Source organism: Heterocephalus glaber, unplaced genomic scaffold, assembly GCF_053883595.1.
Source record: "Heterocephalus glaber isolate CG9 unplaced genomic scaffold, H.glaber_assembly_v1.0 deba00001593, whole genome shotgun sequence".
Lineage (NCBI taxonomy): Eukaryota > Metazoa > Chordata > Mammalia > Rodentia > Bathyergidae > Heterocephalus > Heterocephalus glaber.
Window position 1 is genome coordinate 6,252,402 of NW_028258368.1, and position 21,377 is coordinate 6,273,778.

A 21,377-nucleotide genomic window follows, 5' to 3' on the forward strand; every position below is an offset into this window, starting at 1 on the left:
TTAAAAGAGAAATTTACAAAAAAAAAAAAAGAGAAATTTACAGTTAAACTGGGAAGAGAAAAGGTTATTCTTTTCAGCTCATTCTAGTTACCTATTTGATTAAAATTATTTCCTATCATTTTTATACTTACATGCTCTAAAAATACTGAATTTGTACCAGAAATTAGAGAGAGGGAGAAGAAAAAGGACTTAGAATAGTTTTTGCATAGGATTAAGAAAATGGCTGGAATGTAGATTCTCCAGAGCACTTTTTTCCTACTTAGCCAAAAGGCAAAGAATAAAGAGATTACTGATGTTATTCTTTCCTTTTATATACTGTTAAGAGAGTTTATCAAATCACACAGGTTTAATGGCCACTAGCTGGTAATATGTTATGTCAGATAAGTCACTCTATAGATGTGTGAACCAGTCAGTACGGATAATAAGTCATATCAGACATGGTCCATATCTTTAAGGGACTTAAAAGTTTTGTGTTTTTTTTCGTACTGGGGATTGAACTCGGGTCCTTGCGGTTGCGCAGCAGGTGGCGAAACCACTGAGCTAAATCCCCAGCCCCTAAAAGTTCTTTCTGATGTACATAGTTTTAAGAAATCTAAGGGATTGTTCAATGTCTTCTTCTTCCTCCTCCTCTTCTTCTTTTTCTTAGTGCATGCAGTGCTGGGGATTGACTCTGGTAGGACCATGCTAGGCAAGCACTGTACTACTGAGCAACATCCCCAGCTCTCATGTCCTATTTTTCATTTATTGGCAGTAATAAAAAATAATGGCTTTGCATTACAAAGACATGTTAGCTTTAGTCCAGTCACACATCTCAAAATTGTCACTTTATGACACTGATAACCTTTAAGTAATGTTGCTTCACTGAAAGTGTTTAGACATTTCACTGCAAGTGCTTAGACAAATAGTGATGGCACAGTATTATATATACTAATAGTGATATAAAGGATGTGGCAGTGTGCTTCTGCAGTCTACTTGATTCACTTATTTTGTAGTTTCCTATTATACGGTAGATCATCAAGAGCCTAACTTGATACTTCAAAATTCTTACCTAGTTTTCATCTCATTCTTTTTGCTATTTCATAAACCCTAACGTACTCCTTTTATGAACATTGCCAGTTTCAAGACAGTTGCTTTTTCTCTCTTGAGAATGTTTCTGGTGACTCTGTAGAATTAAAAGTTCAAATATTTCTAGATTAATTTCTTCCTAAGATTAAATGTTAAGAATTGGCATGGTGGCACATGCCTATAATCCCAGCACTCAGGGAGGCTGAGGCAGGAAGATTGCCATGAGTTCGAGGCTAGCCTGGGCTATATAGTAAGACCCTGTCTCAAAAACAAACAAAAATTAAAGGTCAAATAGCAGCCACACACCCCCCCATCCCCCAGCCGTACTGGGAATCAAACACAGGATCTTGTGCTTACCAGGCAGTTGTCATGCCACTGAGCTAAATCTCCACCCCAAGCAGCAATACATTCTTGAAACACATTGATATACAGTCATTGGGTACAGTGGCACATGCCCATAATTTCATCTACTTGGGAGGCTGAGGCAGGAGAATCATGAGTTCAGTGCCAGCCTGGGCAACTTAAAAAGACTGTATCTCTAAAAAAATAAAAATGGATGGATATTTAGCTCAGTGGCAGAGTGCTCCTAGGTTCAATCCCTAGTACCACAAAAATAAGAAAGAAAGGGGAAAAAAAAGTACACAATCACCGGAGTGTATTTTTACCTAGAAACAGGTATAGTTATGTGGACCTAATGTTTTCTGTCACATAAGACTTACATCCAAAAGTTACTGGTTTGAAAGTGTTCTTTTTCACACTGACACTAACACCCTTATTTCATGTTATAGATATAAAATATATTTTAAAACATAGCAGTAAATATTTTTTTAAAAGCTACCATAATAATCACCAAACTCACAGGCTGAAATTTAACAAGAATGATTCCCATACTGAAAAAGAATAGGATGGGTACCAATTTTCTTGCCAGCTGACATGCACTGACATGTGGTAAATGATAGCATAGTTATTGGTACACTTGGCTTAACCAGTTTTAAAATTAAGCACTCAGATGAATTTTAATTTTAGGTGATTTGTGTTATTTTAAGTTTGCATATACATTGAGACATTAACTTCTTTGTATCTCATTGCAAATTTGCAAAGTCTAATTGGCATAAAATGGACCACATTACCCTTGCTTCAGTAAGGAATTGAGTTTGGGTGTTTTTTATTTTTTGTTTTTCTTTGTACTGGGGATCAAACTCGGGTCCTTGTGCTTCTGCAGCAGTCGGCAAAACCACTGAGCTAAATCCCCGGCCCCGAGTTTGGTTGTTTTTAACAAAACTAAAAATAATGCTTTAAACAGGATAGTGATTCAGTTTAAATAGTTATCATTGGCCTCTTAAAGATGTCAGAGTCTAGGACTCTCAGGAGATATCTCTTGAATTTCACTTCACAGTAGCAACATACTCCAGCACACAGGATGCACAAAGGACCAGTTCCCAAATCCAAAATAGCAAAATTATTTCAGAAACCATGCTTCTTCCAACAAGATCAGTAACTTTTGCAAGAAAATGATAATGAATCTTATGTATCTTGGGTAGGCAATAGGTTTCTATCACAGCTTTGTTTTTGTTGTACTGAGGATTGAACCTAAGGCCTCTCACATGCTAGGCAAACGCTCCACCTCTGAGCTTCAAGCCTAACTTTTTATTTTGAGATAGGGCCTTGCTAGGTTGCCCAAGCTGGCTTCAAATGCCTGCTGTAGTCTGCAGAGTACCTGGGATTATAGACATGCTCACCCCTGGCTCTACCACAACCTTTCTTTGGCCTCACTTTCATTTCCAATAGCATAATCATCTGTTAGTAGCCTCTTCACCCATTGGTCTTTCTAAGCCATAACAACATTTTAGAATATCATTTGAAATATTTTGTCCTCTAGAACAAGTAAGTAGTTGTCCTCTTCTTCTTTTTTTTTTTTTTTTGGTAACGGGGATCAAACTCGGGTCCTTGCACTTGCGCAGCAGGCGGTGTAACCACTGAGCTAAATCCCCGGCCTGTCCTCTTCTTGATAAATGCACACCTGAATGCTTTCTGCATGTTACTTTATAATTTATGTTTATGCTTAACATAAAGGACAAGGAGTGAAGGAAGACACCTGGTATTTAAGCTCTAGGCACTGCATTTATGTGCTTTCCATGTTTTCTAATTTAACCCTGAATCAACCTTGAAAATTTATTACAGTTGAAGAAACTGAGGCTCTGGAATATTAAATAACTTACCAGAATCCACACAATTGTAACGTGAAGCTGCTCAACCTCAAATTAGACTGATTCCAAATCTTGTTTCTTCCATTATACCATCTAACCACCTAAAGTCTTCATCACATAATTATATCTACTTTCTTCTATCATTTGTCCTGTATTTGTGTCCCTGTAAATAGTTTCCTGAAAATGTAAACTCCAAGAGGGAAAAATAGAACTACATTGTTCTTTTACCAGTATACATAATGGCAAAAGCGCTTCATAAAATGCTTTAATGATACAAAGAAGTGTTTTCTAGTATTTTGATTGATAATTTTGTAAACAGTCTGGTAGTCTCTGTTTATATAAGAATGAAATTAAAAACGAGAAGTAATCAGAGTTATGTTGCCGTGGTTGTACCCCAAAGAAAATCCTAGAAGGAAAAATTGTTACATAAAGGTGAAAATATTAAAGAAATATATTAAAGGATTTATTTTGTTTACTTTAGTAATTTGAGATTTATGGTTGCTTTTGTTGTGATAGTGGTGTTGTTTTGTTTTTAGTAGTTACAAATAGGACATTAATATTGTGGATTAAGGCCCTGTCTGTCATAGTTATGAATTCCTCTGGTAGAATTCATATTGTTCTTTCCCTCCTACTAATTACAAGATTTAAATTTTGTTTCATTTTTTTTTTAACTTCTTATCAGGATATGGTTATACAGGCTCTGCAGAAAACTAATAATAGGAGTATAGAAGCAGCAATTGAATTTATTAGTAAAATGAGTTACCAAGATCCTCGGCGGGAACAGATGGCTACAGCAGCTCCCAGACCTATTAATGCCAGCATGAAGCCAGGTGATTAATCAAGCTTTTTTTTTTTCTAGTCTATTTTATGGTATAGTTTTATAGCACTTAATTATATAAAATCTTTGGTCTTAGAAATTGTTAAAAGCATCCCAGTTAATTGAAAGTCTCAAATTAAGATCATAATGTTACAGTGTTATACTAAAATGAATTTGAGGATGGGGCCCTCACATTTAAAAGTTAATAGGTAATTCTGATAAGCAGGAGTTTAGGTTGAGAACTACTTGATTGGTTGTATTGCAACTGAAACACATCTTTTTTACCCCCAAATACCATCATTCAAACTCTTGGTTTTTTTTTTAAAATTTTTTTTCATATTTTAAGAGTAAAATGCATTCATCATAGAATATTTAGACAACAGTTAAGCAGAAGAAAACATCGTGTGTGTGTGCGTGTGTGGTTACTGGGGATTGAACAACCCCAGGGCCTTCACAGTGAGCTACATCCATCCCCATCCCTTTTTAAAAATTTTTAAATTTTGAGACAAGGTCTCTTGCAAGGTCACTAAATTGCCTAGATTGGGCTCAAACTTGCAGTCTTCCTGTCTTTGCCTCCCAGTGTGCTGGGCTTACAGGCAAGTGCCACTACTCCTGGCCATTGTTAACCACTGTATTTTGGTGTGTTGCTTCCCATCCTTTTATCCCGTGGGAAACCTGAGTAAGATTGTATATATTTTGATTCTTGTTTAGGCCAAAAAATGGTATGATACCAAATCCTACCTTATTCATTTGATATACTATGTGTAACTTGATTTTTTAAATGTTCTACCAATTTTTATTTTAATATTTTTTATGTGTATGATGCTGGGGATTGAACTCATAGCCTCACACAAGCTAAGCATATGCTTTACCTATGAGTTTTATCCCCAGCCCTACAAAATAATTTTCTTTTTCTTTTTTTTTTTGGTACTGGGGATCGAACTCAGGTCCTTGTACTTGCAAGGCAGGTGGCAGCACCACTAAGCTAAATCCCCAGCTAAAATAATTTTAATAGCTCTACATACTTTATTTAACCAATCTCCCATTTTTGTTTTGATTTTGTTTTTTGACCTGTATACCTAAATCTTTGTATATACCTAATGATTTTCTAAAAATAAATTTTAAATGTATATTTGGAAAATATTTACAGTTTTCCGTAGATATTGCTGTCTAGAAAGGTGATACCAAGTAAGCCAGGAATGGTGTCTACATCTGTAATCCCAGCACTTTGGGAGGCTGAGGCAGGAGGATTACAAATTCAAGTCCAGCCTGGGTGATTTAATGACTTACCAAGAATCTGTCTCAAAAGAGGGGGGGAGGGGCTGGGGATGTAGCTCAGTATAGAGCCCTGGGTTCAGTTGCCAGTACCCACATCCCAAAAACGAGTGGTACCAACTTATATTTTCCATATCTGCTGACAATAAGAATGCCAAATATTTGTAAAGCCAGTACTATGTATTATTTTCGTCTATTTAATTAATAATATTGTCTCATTTTACATTTACATTTCTTTGATCACTGATGAACATTTAATGGTTATTTTGTGTTTTGTTTTGTTTTGTTTGCAATATCCGGGATTCAACCCAAGGAGTGCTGAGCCACATCCCCAGTCATACTTATTTTTTTATTTTGAGACAGTCTCTTCCTGAGTTGCATAGGCTGGGCTTTGAATTTGCAATCCTCCTGCCTCAGCCTCCTGAGATTATGAGCATGTGCCACCATGCCCAGCACAGTTTGTTTGTTTGGTGCTGGGGATTGAAATCAGGGCCTTGCATGTACTGATAAGACATGATCTACCACTGAACTACACCTTTATTGGTTATTTTTAAATTGCCATTGTATGTCTTTGTTAATCTTGTATTTGTTTATTGACTTATAAGAGGTCTTCGTTCCTCCTTTTATTCAACAAATTTTTATCGATCAACTGCTGTTTCAGGCCCTTTGCCTGACATTGAATAAGTTCTGCCCTTTTGTAGAGTTTACATTCTAGTAATGGGAACTCAAATAAATTTAACAAACATACATAGAATTACAGCTATGTAAGTATGAATGAGGAGTGGAGAATTACATGGTACTGTGAACTGCTGTAGAGAGGATCTTGATCTAATCAAGAACAGAAAACCTTCCTGAAAAACACCTGATATCTGAAGAATGATAAGGTTTTATAGGGATGGTTCTAGTGAGGCACTTATGGATGGCTCCTTCACCAAGTTTTGATGTCACAAAGAAATAAAAGTGGCATATAAAGTAAAATCTAAATATTTTATTATTAGATTTAACAGACATCTGATTACTTTGTCAAATTTCTGTAAAAAGTGAGGTGTGGTGGTGCAAGCCTGTAATCTCAGCTACTCAGGCTGAGACTGGAGAACTGCAAGACCAGTTTGGACAATTTAGCAAGACCGTATCTCAAAAATACATAAAAATTAAAAAGGGATAGGGCTGGGCATGATGGTACATGCCTGTAATCCCTGCACTGAGGCAGGAGGATCCCTGCAAGTTTAAAACCACCCTGCATTATGTAGTGAGTTCAAGACCAGACTGAACTACATAGCAAGATCTTGTCTCAAAAAACCAGAAAAGAGGGGCGGAGTTTAATGATAGAGCCTTTGCCTAGTATTTGTAAGGCCTTGGATTCAAACCCCAGCACTGCCAAAACAAAAAACAAAAACTTTTTTTTTTTTAATCTGTAAAATCCCTCACTTCTCTCAACTTCCATACTTACCACTTAACTCATAGGAGGCCAGTATCAGTTTTTACATCAGCACCAGATAATACTTTGAGGTGAATAGGAATGGAAGAGTCGTCTTATTTTTTTAATAGGAAAGACTTATATTTGTTTAGAAGCTGATTGGATGACTATGTAAGAGGATGAAATTATATATTCAAGAATGGTTCAAGTAAAGGAGGAGATAAGATCCAAAGCGTAGGATGAAGGATTGTTAGCTTTACTGGAAAGAGGAGCAGCCATAATAGGAGCAGACAGGCTGTGGTAGGTAGGTTAGATCAAGAAGTTACTTTTTGATGTCTTTTCTCTGAAGTAGAAAACTATCACTTGCTAGGAGTTGTGGCTGACAAGCAATTTAGGAGACCAAGGATGGCAACAATAGAGACTAAAGAAAAAATAGGATTTCCAGGTAGTGCTGATGTCATTTGAAGATGCTGGTCATGAATTTATAGTAGAATCAACTTTACTGTTATATCATCTCTTCTGGTAGATGTGGTTAAAAAAAAAAAGGGAAATATCTGGAATTTCCCATGACCAGAGTTTTATTAAACAAGTGCACAATAAATTAGAAAGAGACTAATACTAAAAAGGGAGTTGAAGTCCTTCCTTAGAGCATATTCTTCTTCCTCTATCTTTAGTGTTTTTTCATTCCTTCCATAACTTCTCTCCATAACCTGGCTACCTCACAGACTTTATCTAGTATTCTCTTCCTCTCATTTATTGCTCTCTGGACATACTTGTTTCTTTTTTTTTTTCTTTTTGAGACAGCGTCTTGCTACACAGTCCAAGCTATCCTTGAACTTGCTATATAGCCCAGCCCAGCTTTGAACTTGGCAATCCTCCTGCCTCAGCCTTCCAAGTGCTGGGATTATAGTTGTGTATCACCATATCCCCAGTATGCCCAGCTCCGGCTTCTTTTTGTTCTTGGAAAATACCAAGCTCCTACCTCAGGACCATTACCCAGTTTTAGCTCCTATGTCCTCTCCCAGAGGAGCCTTTTCTGACTACTGGTTTTCATTCCTTTCTGTTCCTTATCCCTCTCTCTCTCTCCCTCTCTCTCCCTCTCTCTCCCTCTCTCTCCCTCTCTCTCCCTCTCCTTCCTTCCCTCCCCACCATTTATGTTTTATATGAATAATTTATTATGCCCTGAAATTACTTTGTTTATTCACTTGTTTATTGTCTGTGTCCTCCCCTGTGAATATAGGTTCCCTGGGTCTAGGGGCATTATCTTGTTCACTAATGTATTTGGATTGCTTAGAGGGGGACCTGGTATATAGTGGATGCTCAATAAATAATGAATGAATTGAAAGCATGAAAAAAGAAAAGCAATAGGGGAAATTAAGAAGTGATGGGCCATGAATTTATACTAGATCAAATGTGCCATAAAGAGGACTGATGGGGCTGGGGATTTAGCTCAGTGGTGCCGCCACCTGCTGCGCAAGCGCAAGGACCCAAGTTCCATCCCCGTACCAAAAAAAAAAAAGTGCCGGGCGTGGTGATATACACCTATACTTTGGGCCAGGGATTTAGCTCAGTGGTTTCGCTGACTGCTGTGCAAGTGCAAGGACCCAAGTTCGATCCCGGTACCAAAAAAAAAGAGGACTGATGAAGTAGAGGATTAATCTTGGAGCTCTTGATCAGGTTGAGGAACTTCTGTAGTAAGGTTAATCAAAAGAGGAATTGGACAGTATAAACCTTGTATGGTTCATTATGAAAGAAGAACAGGTAAGAGTGATACCAAAATTTGAAATATGATTTAAAGAGTGGTACTTCGAGTGGAGGGAGAGGGTCAAGGAGCTATGTTGAGGTTATAGGCCTTAGGGTAGATCAAATGCCATAGTTGTGGATGAATGAGAAAGGGAGTAGGAGCTCATTAGGTCAGGGGAGTGGACCTGGTTTTTCAGATAGGATGAGCTACAAAAGCTCTGGCTTTTATTGTTCATCATGCTGGGGATTGAACCCAGGGCTTTGCAAATGCCAGGCAAATAGATGGCTTTTTAAAAAGAATAATGATCTAGAATCATAAATGGAGAGCAGAGATAGAACCCTGCCTTTTGGCCCTGTTTATTTTATTTTATTTTGGTACCAGGGATCAAACTCAGGACCTTGAGCTTTCAAGGCAGGCGTGGTGCCAACTGAGCTAAATCCCCACTCCAGGGGCCCTGTTGAGTTTTAAGGAAAATCTTAATTTCAAAGAGTTGAAAGTAACAACAGCAGAAGAAAACTAGCTTCAAAATGGTAGCAGGAAAGCTGGGAATAAAAGTCAGTGATAGAAAAGCACTGGCTGGTTGTGCAATCTGGAAGGTGTGGCAGAGGAGTCTGGGAGGTGGAAGAATGTAGAGGGCTCTAACAGAGGCATAACACAGCAGGGACGGCCATATATACTCCAGGGTTGTGGAGACTTACATTTTAACTGATAAAACATTTTAACTGATAAAAGCTAAATGAGTGACATGGTAGTTTCGGTCTCCACTGACCATCTAAGGAAAGTGAGCCAGAGCCTGGTGGCCAGAGGACTTGTCTGGCTTGCCCAGAGTGATTTCCTTAGAAGTCACAGATCCAAAAGCTGCCCATCCTACATGCAGTGCAGTGTTAAACTACATTCTGAATGTTACTGCTTTTTTTCCCTTCATATGTGTTATTATATATATTTTCTCCCATGATAATAGTGATCTTTCACATTTGTAGATGTTTGTTTTGTTTTGAATAGTCATAGGTGTTTCACATATTTAGATCTTCATCTTTGAAATGCTTGGGAAGAACTTCCCAAGAGATATAAAAGAGGTACTCCTAAACTGTTGAATGGCTTGTTTCTTTTAGTGCTTATACAGCTTTATCTTTAATCTTTAATCCTTCTGGAATGTATATTTTATGTTTTTTTATACCAGTGTATAATACCAATGAAAGGAATTCCTCCTGCCCTCTCTGAAGGTTCAAATCTTTAAATCTTCTGAAATAAATTAACAATAGATTAACATGAGCAAAGTCATACAAATTTATGTGTACAGAAGCCATATGAAATACAAAAAGTCAAAGGGGTCAAATTGTTGAGACTTAAATACCACCTTCATAGGGAAGAGGAAAGTGTTGCGGGGCGGGGGGGGGGGGACAAATTCAGAAGAGTAGTAAATGATTTGTAGAGGAGATGAATGAACCCAAGAATAGACTTCAGACAAAGTTCCTCTGGACTCTTAAGTCTGGAATTTGCTTTTCAGTCACTTCTGTGGTTAATCCTTTCTGGTTAATAATATTTCTTAACAATTTCATTCCTTCTGGAAAGGGAACTGCCTTACTCAGATAAGGGCTTCACAGAGAAAGGATCGGTGATGAGAGAGAGACAAAGGCAGGGGAAAGTCAAAGAGACCTTCATTCTGACTTAATTCTAAGACTGTCTCTCTAGTTCAGCATGTCAAAGCTTTGGGCTAGCATTTTCTAACCCCCAGCAGTTTGTTTTTAATGTATTACGTATTTTTCCCAAGTGACCAGACTGTTGCATTTAAATGCTTCATTTTTTGATATTGTATATTTTCTTGCTGATTTCATTTACTTGGAAATTCCATTAAAGTTAAAATTTTATTCTATTAAAATTCCTGTAAAATCTATACCTTACTAAGTGCTCAGCTGATTATTCCCTGCTAACTTGTTTTAAAAGCCATATTAAAATTAGTGGTTTCGGGGCTGGGGATTTAGCTCAGTGGTGCCTGCGCCTGGTTCGAAAGCACAAGGTCCCAAGTTTGATCACTGGTACCAAAAAATAAAAAATAAAATAAATAAATAAAATTAGTAGTTACATCAGTCAAAATTACAAATGAATATACCCTTTGACTCAGTAGTTTCTCCTCTAATAATTTATCTACAAATACACATGCATATATATAAGATGATATCTGTACAGAATTTTGTACTTCCTGATAACTTTGAATACCTTCAAGGAAAGAAATTGGTAGGGTAAGAGACAGACCAGGTACCATTTTGTATCTTGTAAATTTTGAGCAATGAGAAAGTATTACTTAGTCAAGAATAAAATTTTAAGCATAGTGACACATGCTTGTAATCCCAGCACTCGGGAGGCTGAGCCAGGAGGATGGCCTGAGTTCAAGGCCAGCCTGGGTTGCACAGTGAGTTCAAGGAAGGATGAACTACAGAGCAAAACCCTGTCTCACAAAATCCAAAAAAAAAAATAAAAAAGGAATAAAAATTTTAAAGATAAAATAAAATCACTTACTGAAATCTTATAATTTTTTCTTTTTGAACTAAACTGAGCTAATTAATATATGCTGTACTTCATGTATTTTTTGTAGTAAGAACACTTAAAATCTCAGCAATTTTCAAGAATACAATATATTGCTATTAACAAATCGTGTTGTAGAAAAGATTTTTTTTTTTTTTTTGGCTTTTTGAGACAGAGACTCACTATGCAGCAGATTTCTTGAAGTTATTCCCATTCTTAATAGTTCTTGAAAGAGAATTGAGTAATATTTAGGAGTATCGAAATTCCATATTAAATTCTTTAAAACTAAGAGATTAAAAACATGATTTTTCTCTTTTACGATCATAGGAATTGTGCAACAATCAATTAACCGCAAACAGAGCTGGAAAGGTTCTAAGGAGTCCTTGGTTCCTCAGAGACATGGCCCACCTCTAGGAGAAAGTGTAGCCTATCACTCTGAAAGTCCCAACTCACAGACAGATGTAGGAAGACCTCTGTCTGGATCCGGTATAACAGCATTTGCTCAAGCTCACCCAAACAATGGACAGAGAGTAAACCCCCTCCCACCTCCTCAAGTAAGGAGTGTCACTCCACCACCCCCTCCAAGAGGCCAGACTCCCCCTCCACGAGGCACGACTCCACCTCCTCCGTCGTGGGAACCAAACTCTCAAACAAAACGGTATTCTGGGAACATGGAATACGTAATTTCCCGAATCTCTCCTGTTCCGCCTGGGGCGTGGCAAGAGAGCTATCCACCACCACCTCTTAACACTTCCACCATGAATCCTCCTAACCAGGGACAGAGGGGCATTAGTTCTGTTCCCGTTGGCAGACAACCAATCATCATGCAGAGTTCTAACAAATTTAACTTTACACCAGGGAGATCTGGCATTCAGAATGGTGGTCAAACTGATTTTATGATTCACCAAAATGTTGTCCCTGCTGGCACTGTTAATCGGCAGCCACCTCCTCCGTATCCTCTGACCCCAACTAATGGACAAAGCCCTTCCACCTTACAGACAGGGGGATCTACTGCGCCTTCATCATATACAAATGGAAATGTGCCTCAGTCTATGATGGTGCCAAACAGAAATAGTCATAACATGGAACTTTACAACATTAATGTCCCTGGACTGCAAACAACTTGGCCTCAGTCATCTTCTGCTCCTGCCCAGTCATCCCCAAGCAGTGGACATGAAATTCCCACATGGCAACCTAATATACCAGTCAGGTCAAATTCTTTTAATAACCCATTAGGAAACAGAACAAGTCACTCAGCTAATTCTCAACCTTCAGCTACAACAGTCACTGCGATCACACCAGCTCCTATTCAACAACCTGTGAAAAGCATGCGTGTATTAAAGCCAGAGCTACAGACTGCTTTAGCACCTACCCACCCTTCTTGGATACCACAGCCAGTTCAAACTGTTCAACCTAGCCCTTTTTCTGAGGGTACCACTTCAAATATGACTGTTATGCCACCTGTTGCTGAAGCTCCAACCTATCAAGGCCCACCACCACCTTATCCAAAACATCTGCTACACCAGAACCCACCAGTTCCTCCATATGAATCAATAAGTAAATCTAGCAAAGAGGATCAGTCTAGTTTGCCCAAGGAAGATGAGGATGAGAAAAATTTTGAAAATGTTGATAATGGGGATAAAGAAAAGAAGCAGATTACAACTTCACCTATCACTGTTAGAAAAAACAAGAGAGATGAAGAACGAAGGGAATCTCGTATTCAGAGTTACTCTCCTCAGGCATTTAAATTCTTTATGGAACAACATGTAGAAAATGTCCTCAAATCTCATCAGCAACGTCTACATCGTAAAAAACAACTGGAGAATGAGATGATGCGGGTAAAACCTTTTGAAATATCTATTTTTATATTTGATCATGTATTTACTTGGTATTTACTTTAAAAGATTTTGCTCCAGTTTTTTTCTTCGTATAACTAAATGTAATATATTATCAGTCATTTTAAGTGAGCAGACTTTAAAAGTACTTTTGAATATAGCACTTTATAGTATTTTTAAATTTACTCAATTTCCTGTAAAAGAATTCTTGGGTAAATTAAGAAAAATATAACTTTATAGCCTACAAATTTAGGTGTACATTATCCCTTTTTATGAATATTGGAGCAAGGTGTTGTTTTTTTTTTTCCAAGGGGTATGTTCTGGCTTATGCATTATCTTAGAACATTAAAAATCAGCTAGGAATATCTAGGTCATCTCTTTTTTTTTTTTTGGTACTGGGGATTGAACTCGGGTCCTTGCTCTTGCACAGCAGGCGGCGAAACCACTGAGCTAAATCCCCGGCTCTCTAGGTCATCTCTTGACATATGTGAGAAACATTTTTTGTGGGCCATGGTGGCGCATACTTGTAAGCCCAGCGCTCTGGGAGGTTGAGGCAATTTAGCAAGACCCTGTCAAGACACTGTCTCAAAAATATAAACTAAGGGCAAAGGTTGTTGGGGGATGTAGCTCAGTGTGGAAGCTCTGAGTTCAATCTGCAGTACCAAAAAAGAAAAAAGAAAAAAATATTTCTTTACATTTCTTTTTAAGTGTAAATTTTTGGGTTTATAGGTTTATTAATCACATAGGTCTAATTAGTGTTAAAAAAAAAAAAGGAAAGTGTCAGAGATGTCTCCTTTCAGTTATTTACCCCTTCCTTCTAAGTTTATTTATTTATTTATTTGTGGTACCAGGGATCGAACTCAGGACCTTGTGCTTGCGAGGCAGGTGGTGGCACCATTGAGCTAAATCCCTGGCTCTATAAATTTATTTTTATAATGTCCTAGATAAATAATGAAATTATTAAGTAAAAATATAGTATAAAGGAGATCAGAATAAGTAAATGCTTTAATTTGATCTGTGTTGTGACTCCACATAGTGCTCTTTAATGGATACTATCATCAGCATCATTCTTTTTTTTTTGGTACCAGGGATTGAACTCAGGTCCTTGCACTTGCGGGGCAGGAGGCAGAACCACTGAGCTAAATCCCTGGCCCTACATCATTCTTATCATATGTTTAGAATTCAAAGATTTGACTCCTAATCTTAAATATACCACTCAGAATCCAAGAAGGTCTAATTTATGATTAAACTTCTTCAACATACTTAAAAGAACTGTTCTTTTAAAATAATTATTCCAAATCTGATTTTACCGTACATGTTGTTATTCTCACTATAAATTGAACTGTGTTAGATGAGAAATATCATGATAATCTCTGACTTACCCATATTGTGGTTCTTAGGATTTCTTACTAGAGTCTGTATGTATTTTCTTAGTTTATTTTTCCTTTTTCCTCTTCACTTTCACTAATAGCTGATTTAAACTTTTATGGTGTTGGAAGCTTTGCTGACTTCTGTAGCCTCCATTACTGTGTAGGCAAGTAAGATTTTAAGAGAAACAGTTCAGTACTAAATCTGGCATGCTAGCCTTAAAAATTTTGCATGTAAATGTGCATCCTAACAGAAGCATGAGATTGCTTTATTTAAATTAGTCTTATTAGACCCTATATTTCCAATTGAATTCTTTTCCTATTTAGACCCTTTAGTTCTTTATTAGCCATAAGAAACTTTCTCCTTTCTTCCTTTTTTTTTTTGGTACTGGAAATCGAACTCGGGACCTTGCGCTTTCGAGGCAGGCAGTGGCACCACTAAGTTAAATCCCTGGCTTCTCTCTAAATCCACGTATTCTGTATCTACTTAAAAGGTTTTTGTTTTTATCTGCTTTTTGGTATCTTTATAAGTCACACTGATTATTCTTTGAAATATTCCAAAATATCTAAAAGATATTTTCAACCAGAAAGTTACTTTCAATCAGGTGGTCCCTTCTAAATAAGATAGGAGAAACTCTCTTTGCATTTTCATTCACGGTGGGCTGTGACTCCCACTCTTATTCTAATGACCTAGGAAAGAGAAAAGACTGTCAGGAACTATAGTTTATTTCTTGAGAATGGGAGAAAGGGCTAGTAGGTTAAAGAAAGCATTCCTTTGTTGTTCATAGTACATCATTTTTAAGAAGCATGATACTAAGGTAAAAGAATTTTTTTTTATGAAAGATAAAATGTAAGGAAAAATGTCTGAGACCGAGGCATGCCACAAAAGGAAGCATTTAATAAAGGCAGTCTAATCCTGTAATTTGGGATGAAGCCAGGCACATGCCTATAATCCTAGCACTCTGAAATGCTGTAGAAGGATCACAAATTCTACCCTAGTCTGGGCAGTTTAGTGAGGCCTTGTCCTGAAAAGGCTTCGGGGTGGGGGTGCATGGACAGAATTGAAAATGCATGTTAACAGGCATTTGTTTTATTGCACATTTGGAAGCTATTTTTGAGTGTACTAGAGAATAGAAAGCTGCCTGTTGGTATCCTCTTTTGGTTCTCCACAGCTGAATTTGCATTCATACTCACCTTGTATATCCTGTTAACTATTTCTTAAGCTGCACTTTTGATTATCAATTTTCTCTGAAATATATTCTAGATTTCTAACATGCTTTATTACAAATTACTATGCATTTAACCTTTATGCTATATGCCTGAATTTTTTCTAAGCTACTTCTTAATATTCAATATTGAAGAAAATTCCTCATTTAACATTTAGTTTATTTACCCAGGTTGGATTATCTCAGGATGCCCAGGATCAAATGAGAAAGATGCTTTGTCAAAAAGAGTCTAATTACATTCGTCTCAAAAGGGCTAAAATGGATAAGTCTATGTTTGTCAAGATAAAGACGCTGGGAATAGGAGCATTTGGTGAAGTCTGTCTAGCAAGAAAAGTAGATACTAAAGCTTTGTATGCAACAAAAACTCTTCGAAAGAAAGATGTTCTGCTTCGAAATCAAGTCGCCCATGTCAAAGCTGAGAGAGATATCCTGGCCGAAGCTGACAATGAATGGGTAGTTCGCTTATATTATTCATTCCAAGATAAGGACAATTTATACTTTGTAATGGACTACATTCCTGGAGGTGATATGATGAGCCTGTTAATTAGAATGGGAATATTTCCAGAAAATCTGGCACGATTCTATATAGCAGAACTTACTTGTGCAGTTGAAAGTGTTCATAAAATGGGTTTTATTCATAGAGATATTAAACCTGATAATATTTTGATTGATCGTGATGGTCATATTAAATTGACTGACTTTGGCCTCTGCACTGGCTTCAGATGGACACATGATTCCAAGTACTATCAGAGTGGTAAGTGAACTCTTAAAGTTTATTTTAGTTCATAATAATGTGATTTGGTTATGCAGTATAATGTAAGATGGTATCACTGGGTGGGAGTCAGAAGACCTGCATCAGGTCTTTACTCTGTTGGATAAATTGAGGTGAGTTCTTTATATATTTAGTTAGATTTATAGAATGAAAGAGTCCTGTATGTTTGTTTATTTATTTATTTATTTATTTTGGTGTTTTGAGACAGGGTCTTGCTGTTGAGCTCAGGCTGACCTCAAACTCTCAGTCCTCTTACCCCAGCCTCCTGAGTGCTAAATTTGATTGTTTGTAAATATTAACATTTGTAAGTTAACCTCTTTACAAAATTTTATTTTGAAATATATTAGACAACATTTTTGAAGTGATTTTTTTTTAAGTGATTTTTATTTATTTATTTGTTTTTTTGGTTTTGGTACTGGGGATCGAATTCCGGACCTTGCACTTGCGAGGCAGGTGCCAGAACCACTGAGCTAAATCCCCAGCCCTTGAAGTGATTTTTAAATGAAGCTCCATATCTACCAAGAATAATATTTTAGTCTCCCTTAATCACTTTTTCATCTTCCTCCAGAGGTAACCATTACTTCAGAATTTTATAATCAGTTCATTACTTTTCCCCATGTTTTAATCATGTATGTATATATCCCTAAATAATATGTTAATTTAATTTTTAATTACTTTTGAACATTTATTTAAATGTAATCCTGTGTATTCTTCTATACTGACTTATATGTTTGAGGTTTCTCCATGTTATGGCATATAACACTGACTTTCAGTGCTATTTAGGATTTCATTATGTGACTATCACCCAACTTAATGCTAACCATTTTACATATATGACTCTGTGAGGTACTATCAAGAAAATGAGACTTTAATTAGCTGAAGTAACTTGCCCAAGGTCAGACAGAAATTAAGTTGTAAGGGCTAGGTCTTCAACCCAGGTTTGTCTTATTATGGGACCCATATTTTTGCTACATACTACACTGCCTCACCAAGATCCCTTCAAATGCTAATGGAAGTGTAATTTGATGTAGCATTTGTTAAATGTTTACTGTATGCTAGGTACTTTATGTATACTCTAATATTCATAGCAGTCCTCTGAGGTATTAACTAGCTTCCTTCATTTCTGTGAATACATCCAGATTGACATTAAATGGATAGAATTTAGTGTCTCCCCAGATTCATCTTAATTATTTATGGTTCTTCTTAAAAATAATATTCCTAGGCTTTTGAGTATTCCAGTCTTCTGAGTAAGAATCTGCATGGGAGAATCAAGGTTATATTTTAATCAATCTTCACAGATACAATGTAATTACTACAGTTAGATTAATTTCAGATACATTTCTTTCTTTCTTTTCTTCTGGTATTGGGGATCGAACTTAGGACCTTCCACTTGCCAGGCAGGCACAGTGCCACTGAGATATACCCCCAGCCCCTTCAGAAACATTTCTATAGGTGACTATCCAGTTATGCCTTTAAATACCATATAATATCTGTCAGTGATTTCCAAGTCTCTCTTGTCAGAAATGGTTTCCTTGAAATCACTGATTTCTGTATCCAGCTGCTTCCTGGATAAATCTCCACATGGATTTCAAATAGGCCTTTCAGATTTAACAAAGAGGCTGTTCAAAATTAACACTGCCAATAGGGAACTCTTAACTACTACACCATATCTGTTGCCCTCTAGTCTTTCCTCTTTCAGTAAATGGTACCACCACCACCCACCTGGTTGTCCTGATCCTTTTGTTACTCATGTCCTCTACCCCTAATCTATTAAGTCTTATTTATTCCATCTCTAAAATATATTGTGAATGTACTCACTTCTCTGCAGCTCTGTTACCACCATCCTAGTCCAAGCTTACATGTAATAGCCTCTTATTTTTTATTGTTTAAAATGGGGTCTTGGGCCAGAAATTTAGCTCAGTGGTTCCAGTGCCTGCCTCAAAAGCTCAAGGTCCCAAGTTTGATCCCCGGTATCAAAAATTAAAAAAATAAAATAAAATGGGGTCTCACTATATTGCCCAGTCTGGTCTCAAACTCTTGGACTCAAGGGATGTGCCTGCCTCGGCCTCCTAAGTGTTAGTACTACAGGCACATATCACCACACTTGGCTCATAACAGCTATTTATCTATCTGTTTATTATTTATGATACTGGGGATTGAAGTCAAGGCCTTTTCACTGAGCCATGTCCTTAGGCCTTTAAAATTTTTTCTTTTATTTTGAGACAGGATTTCACTAAGTCACTAAATTGCTCAGCCTGGGTTGGAACTTGTGAATCTCCTGCCTCTGGCTCTCAGAGCGCTGAGATTATAGACCTGTACCATCACATCCAGCTTATTATAGCTTCTTAATTGTTCTGTTTTTGCCCTTATTCCCTTTTTGTCTCTTCTCAACAATATAGCTAAAGTTTGCTTTTTATAACCATAAATTAGATCTTGTCATCTTGCTTTAGATTCTCCAGTATCTTTTTATGATATAAACCCATGTACCCTGGCTCCAGCTTCATTTTCAAATTCTCCCTTTCTCAGCTATCCTGGTCTTCTCTCTGTTGTTGTTTCTTTGTGGAAAGCCTTGCTCTGATTTTCAAATGGTTGAATCTTTCTTGTGTTTCACATCCCAGGAAAGGCCACCTTCTCAATAGGGCTCCCCTGCCACCCAATCTAATATTGCTGTCCAGTCACATTTGTCTCGTCACTTGGGTTGATTCTCTGTGTGGAATACTTCACCATGTCACCCTCACCCTCTTTTTAAATAAGAGACAAGTCTTGCTATGTTACCCAGGCTGGCCTTGAACTCCTGGGTTCAAGTTATCTTCCTGCCTCAGCTTCCTAAGTAGCTGGGACTGCAGATGCAAACCATCATGCACAGACTTTGCTTTTGTCTTTTTGTTTTGTTTTGTTTTAGGATGCTGGGGATTGAACCCAGTGTCTTGTGTGTGTTTAAACATGTCCTCTAATACTGAGCTATACACTTAGCTCATGATGTTTTTTAAATGTGTGTATGTGTTGTGTTGTATATAAGTTGCCTGAATGAAGAACCTTGTCTTTTTATTTTTGCTGTATGTTGAAAAAAACACTGATCTGATTTGTTTGAAAATTTTCCTAAAGTAGTAACACAACAGTCTTAGTAACATTTTTTTTCCCCCAGTACTGTGCATTGAATCCAGGTCTTTATGCATACTAAGCAAGCCCTCTAACACTGAGCTATACCCCAGCCCCCTGAATAATCATAAACCTAGCTGCTCATGACTTATTACCATTTAGCATTGAGTAAACTACTAACTCTTGTATTTTTCTTACTTTAAAACTTTTTCTATTGATACCTCAGAAAACTGGTCCTTATTAGTATTAAACATCACCGGTGATTTTGCACACTTTGTGTTTTAATTTGTCATAAGGGAGAATGTTAACCCTAAATCAAGATATGAAAAGATGAATTAGACTTTAGATTTACTATTTTCTTTGTTGCTTTACTTTCTTTTTACTGTATAGGTGACCATCCACGGCAAGATAGCATGGATTTCAGCAACGAGTGGGCTGATCCCTCCAACTGTCGATGTGGAGATAGACTAAAACCTCTGGAGCGCAGAGCTGCACGCCAGCACCAGCGATGTCTAGCACATTCTTTGGTTGGGACTCCCAATTATATTGCACCTGAAGTGTTGCTTCGAACAGGTAAAACATTTATTTTTTGGACCGGGGATGTAGATTAGTGGCACTGCGCCTGCCTGGCAAGTGCAAGATCCTGAGTTCGATCCCCGGTACTGGAAAAAAAAAACAACAAAAAAAACCAATGAAAACATTTATTTATTTATTTCATAAATAATCTCAGTAGGCCAAAACTTATTTTTCAGGTTTATGAAAAAAGTATAGATTTGACAGTATAAATTGGCGATTTAATGTTAATGCTGATTGTATTAATTCTGAGCATTTGAAAAGATGGCTTATAAATAACTATAATTTTGGTATCCTTAGGCTATACACAGTTGTGTGATTGGTGGAGTGTTGGTGTTATTCTTTTTGAAATGTTGGTGGGACAACCTCCTTTCTTGGCACAAACACCATTAGAAACACAAATGAAGGTAAGGTATAGAACCTGTAACAAAATAACTGTCACAGAGTCCTATATCATATACCGTTATTTATTAGTACAGGTTGAGTATCCCTCATTCGAAATGTCTGAGGTTAGAAGTATTTCAGATTTTGAATTTTTCAGATATTTGGTTTGCATGTATATGCATAATGAAATATCTAAACATGAAATTCATTTGTTTCCTTTGTTTGTTCATTTTGTGGTGCTGATGATTGAACCTAGGGCCTCATGCATGCTAGGCAAGCCTTCTATCATTTATATTTCATATACACCTTATGCACATAGCCTATGTGCAGTTTTATACAGCAAGTTTAATACTCTACCATTGAGCATTAATTAGACCCTTGGACTTTGTTTTGACTGTGACCTGTTACCTGAAGTTAGGTGTGGAATTTTCCACTTGTGATGTCGTGTGAATACTTAAAAATGTTTTGGATTTGAGATGGACATGGTGGCACACATCTGTAATCCCAGCACTTTGTGCGGCTGCAGCAGGAGGAGTGCCAAATTTGAGTCCTATCTGGGCAGTTTAGGGAAACTCATTGCACAGGCCCTCACTGCAGTCCCCAGTATTTAAAAAAAAAAAAGAAAAAAAAAAGAAAGAAAGTCTTGAATTTTAGACCATTTAATACTTTGGATTTTTGGATGCTCAATTTATACTTCACTTAGATTGCCTTAATCTGAAGTTAAAGAATGAATCCACTAAAATTCCATGTGTGAACTCTAATCTTTATTATCTCAACTGTCACTGTATTCTTATATTCACTCTCACACACTATACTCAGGTTTTACTTATTTTTATTTTTATTTTTTGGTACTGGGGATTGAACTCGGGTCCTTGCGCTTGCACAGCAGGTGGCGAAACCACTGAGCTAAATCCCTGGCCCAAAAGGTTGATAGTCTTTTTTTTTTTGGTACCGGGGATCGAACTCGGGACCTTGGGCTTGCGAGGCAGGTGGCGACACCATTGAGCTAAATCCCCAGCCCTATACTCATGTTTTATTGTCATAAAAATCTTTAATCTCTTCTGAAGATTTAT

General features: G+C 37.1%; 1 protein-coding gene across 7 annotated transcripts in view; it reads left to right on the forward strand.

Annotated features, from left to right (window-relative positions):
• Lats1 (large tumor suppressor kinase 1) overlaps window positions 1–21,377 on the forward strand; it is a 52,518-nt gene that overhangs the window by 15,691 nt on the left and 15,450 nt on the right. For 3 of the 7 annotated variants that reach the window (XM_004856894.3, XM_087193572.1, XM_087193573.1), the window contains 5 exons: window positions 3,955–4,102; window positions 11,376–12,886; window positions 15,648–16,230; window positions 19,738–19,920; window positions 20,221–20,327. In XM_004856894.3, coding sequence (XP_004856951.1) covers window positions 3,955–4,102; window positions 11,376–12,886; window positions 15,648–16,230; window positions 19,738–19,920; window positions 20,221–20,327 — 2,532 coding nt within the window. Of the gene's footprint in view, window positions 1–3,954; window positions 4,103–11,375; window positions 12,887–14,363; window positions 14,418–15,647; window positions 16,231–19,737; window positions 19,921–20,220; window positions 20,328–20,780; window positions 20,866–21,377 lie in introns of those variants that run through there. The other 4 variants (XM_021237955.2, XM_087193574.1, XM_004856895.4 and 1 more) reach the window with 4 other exon arrangements.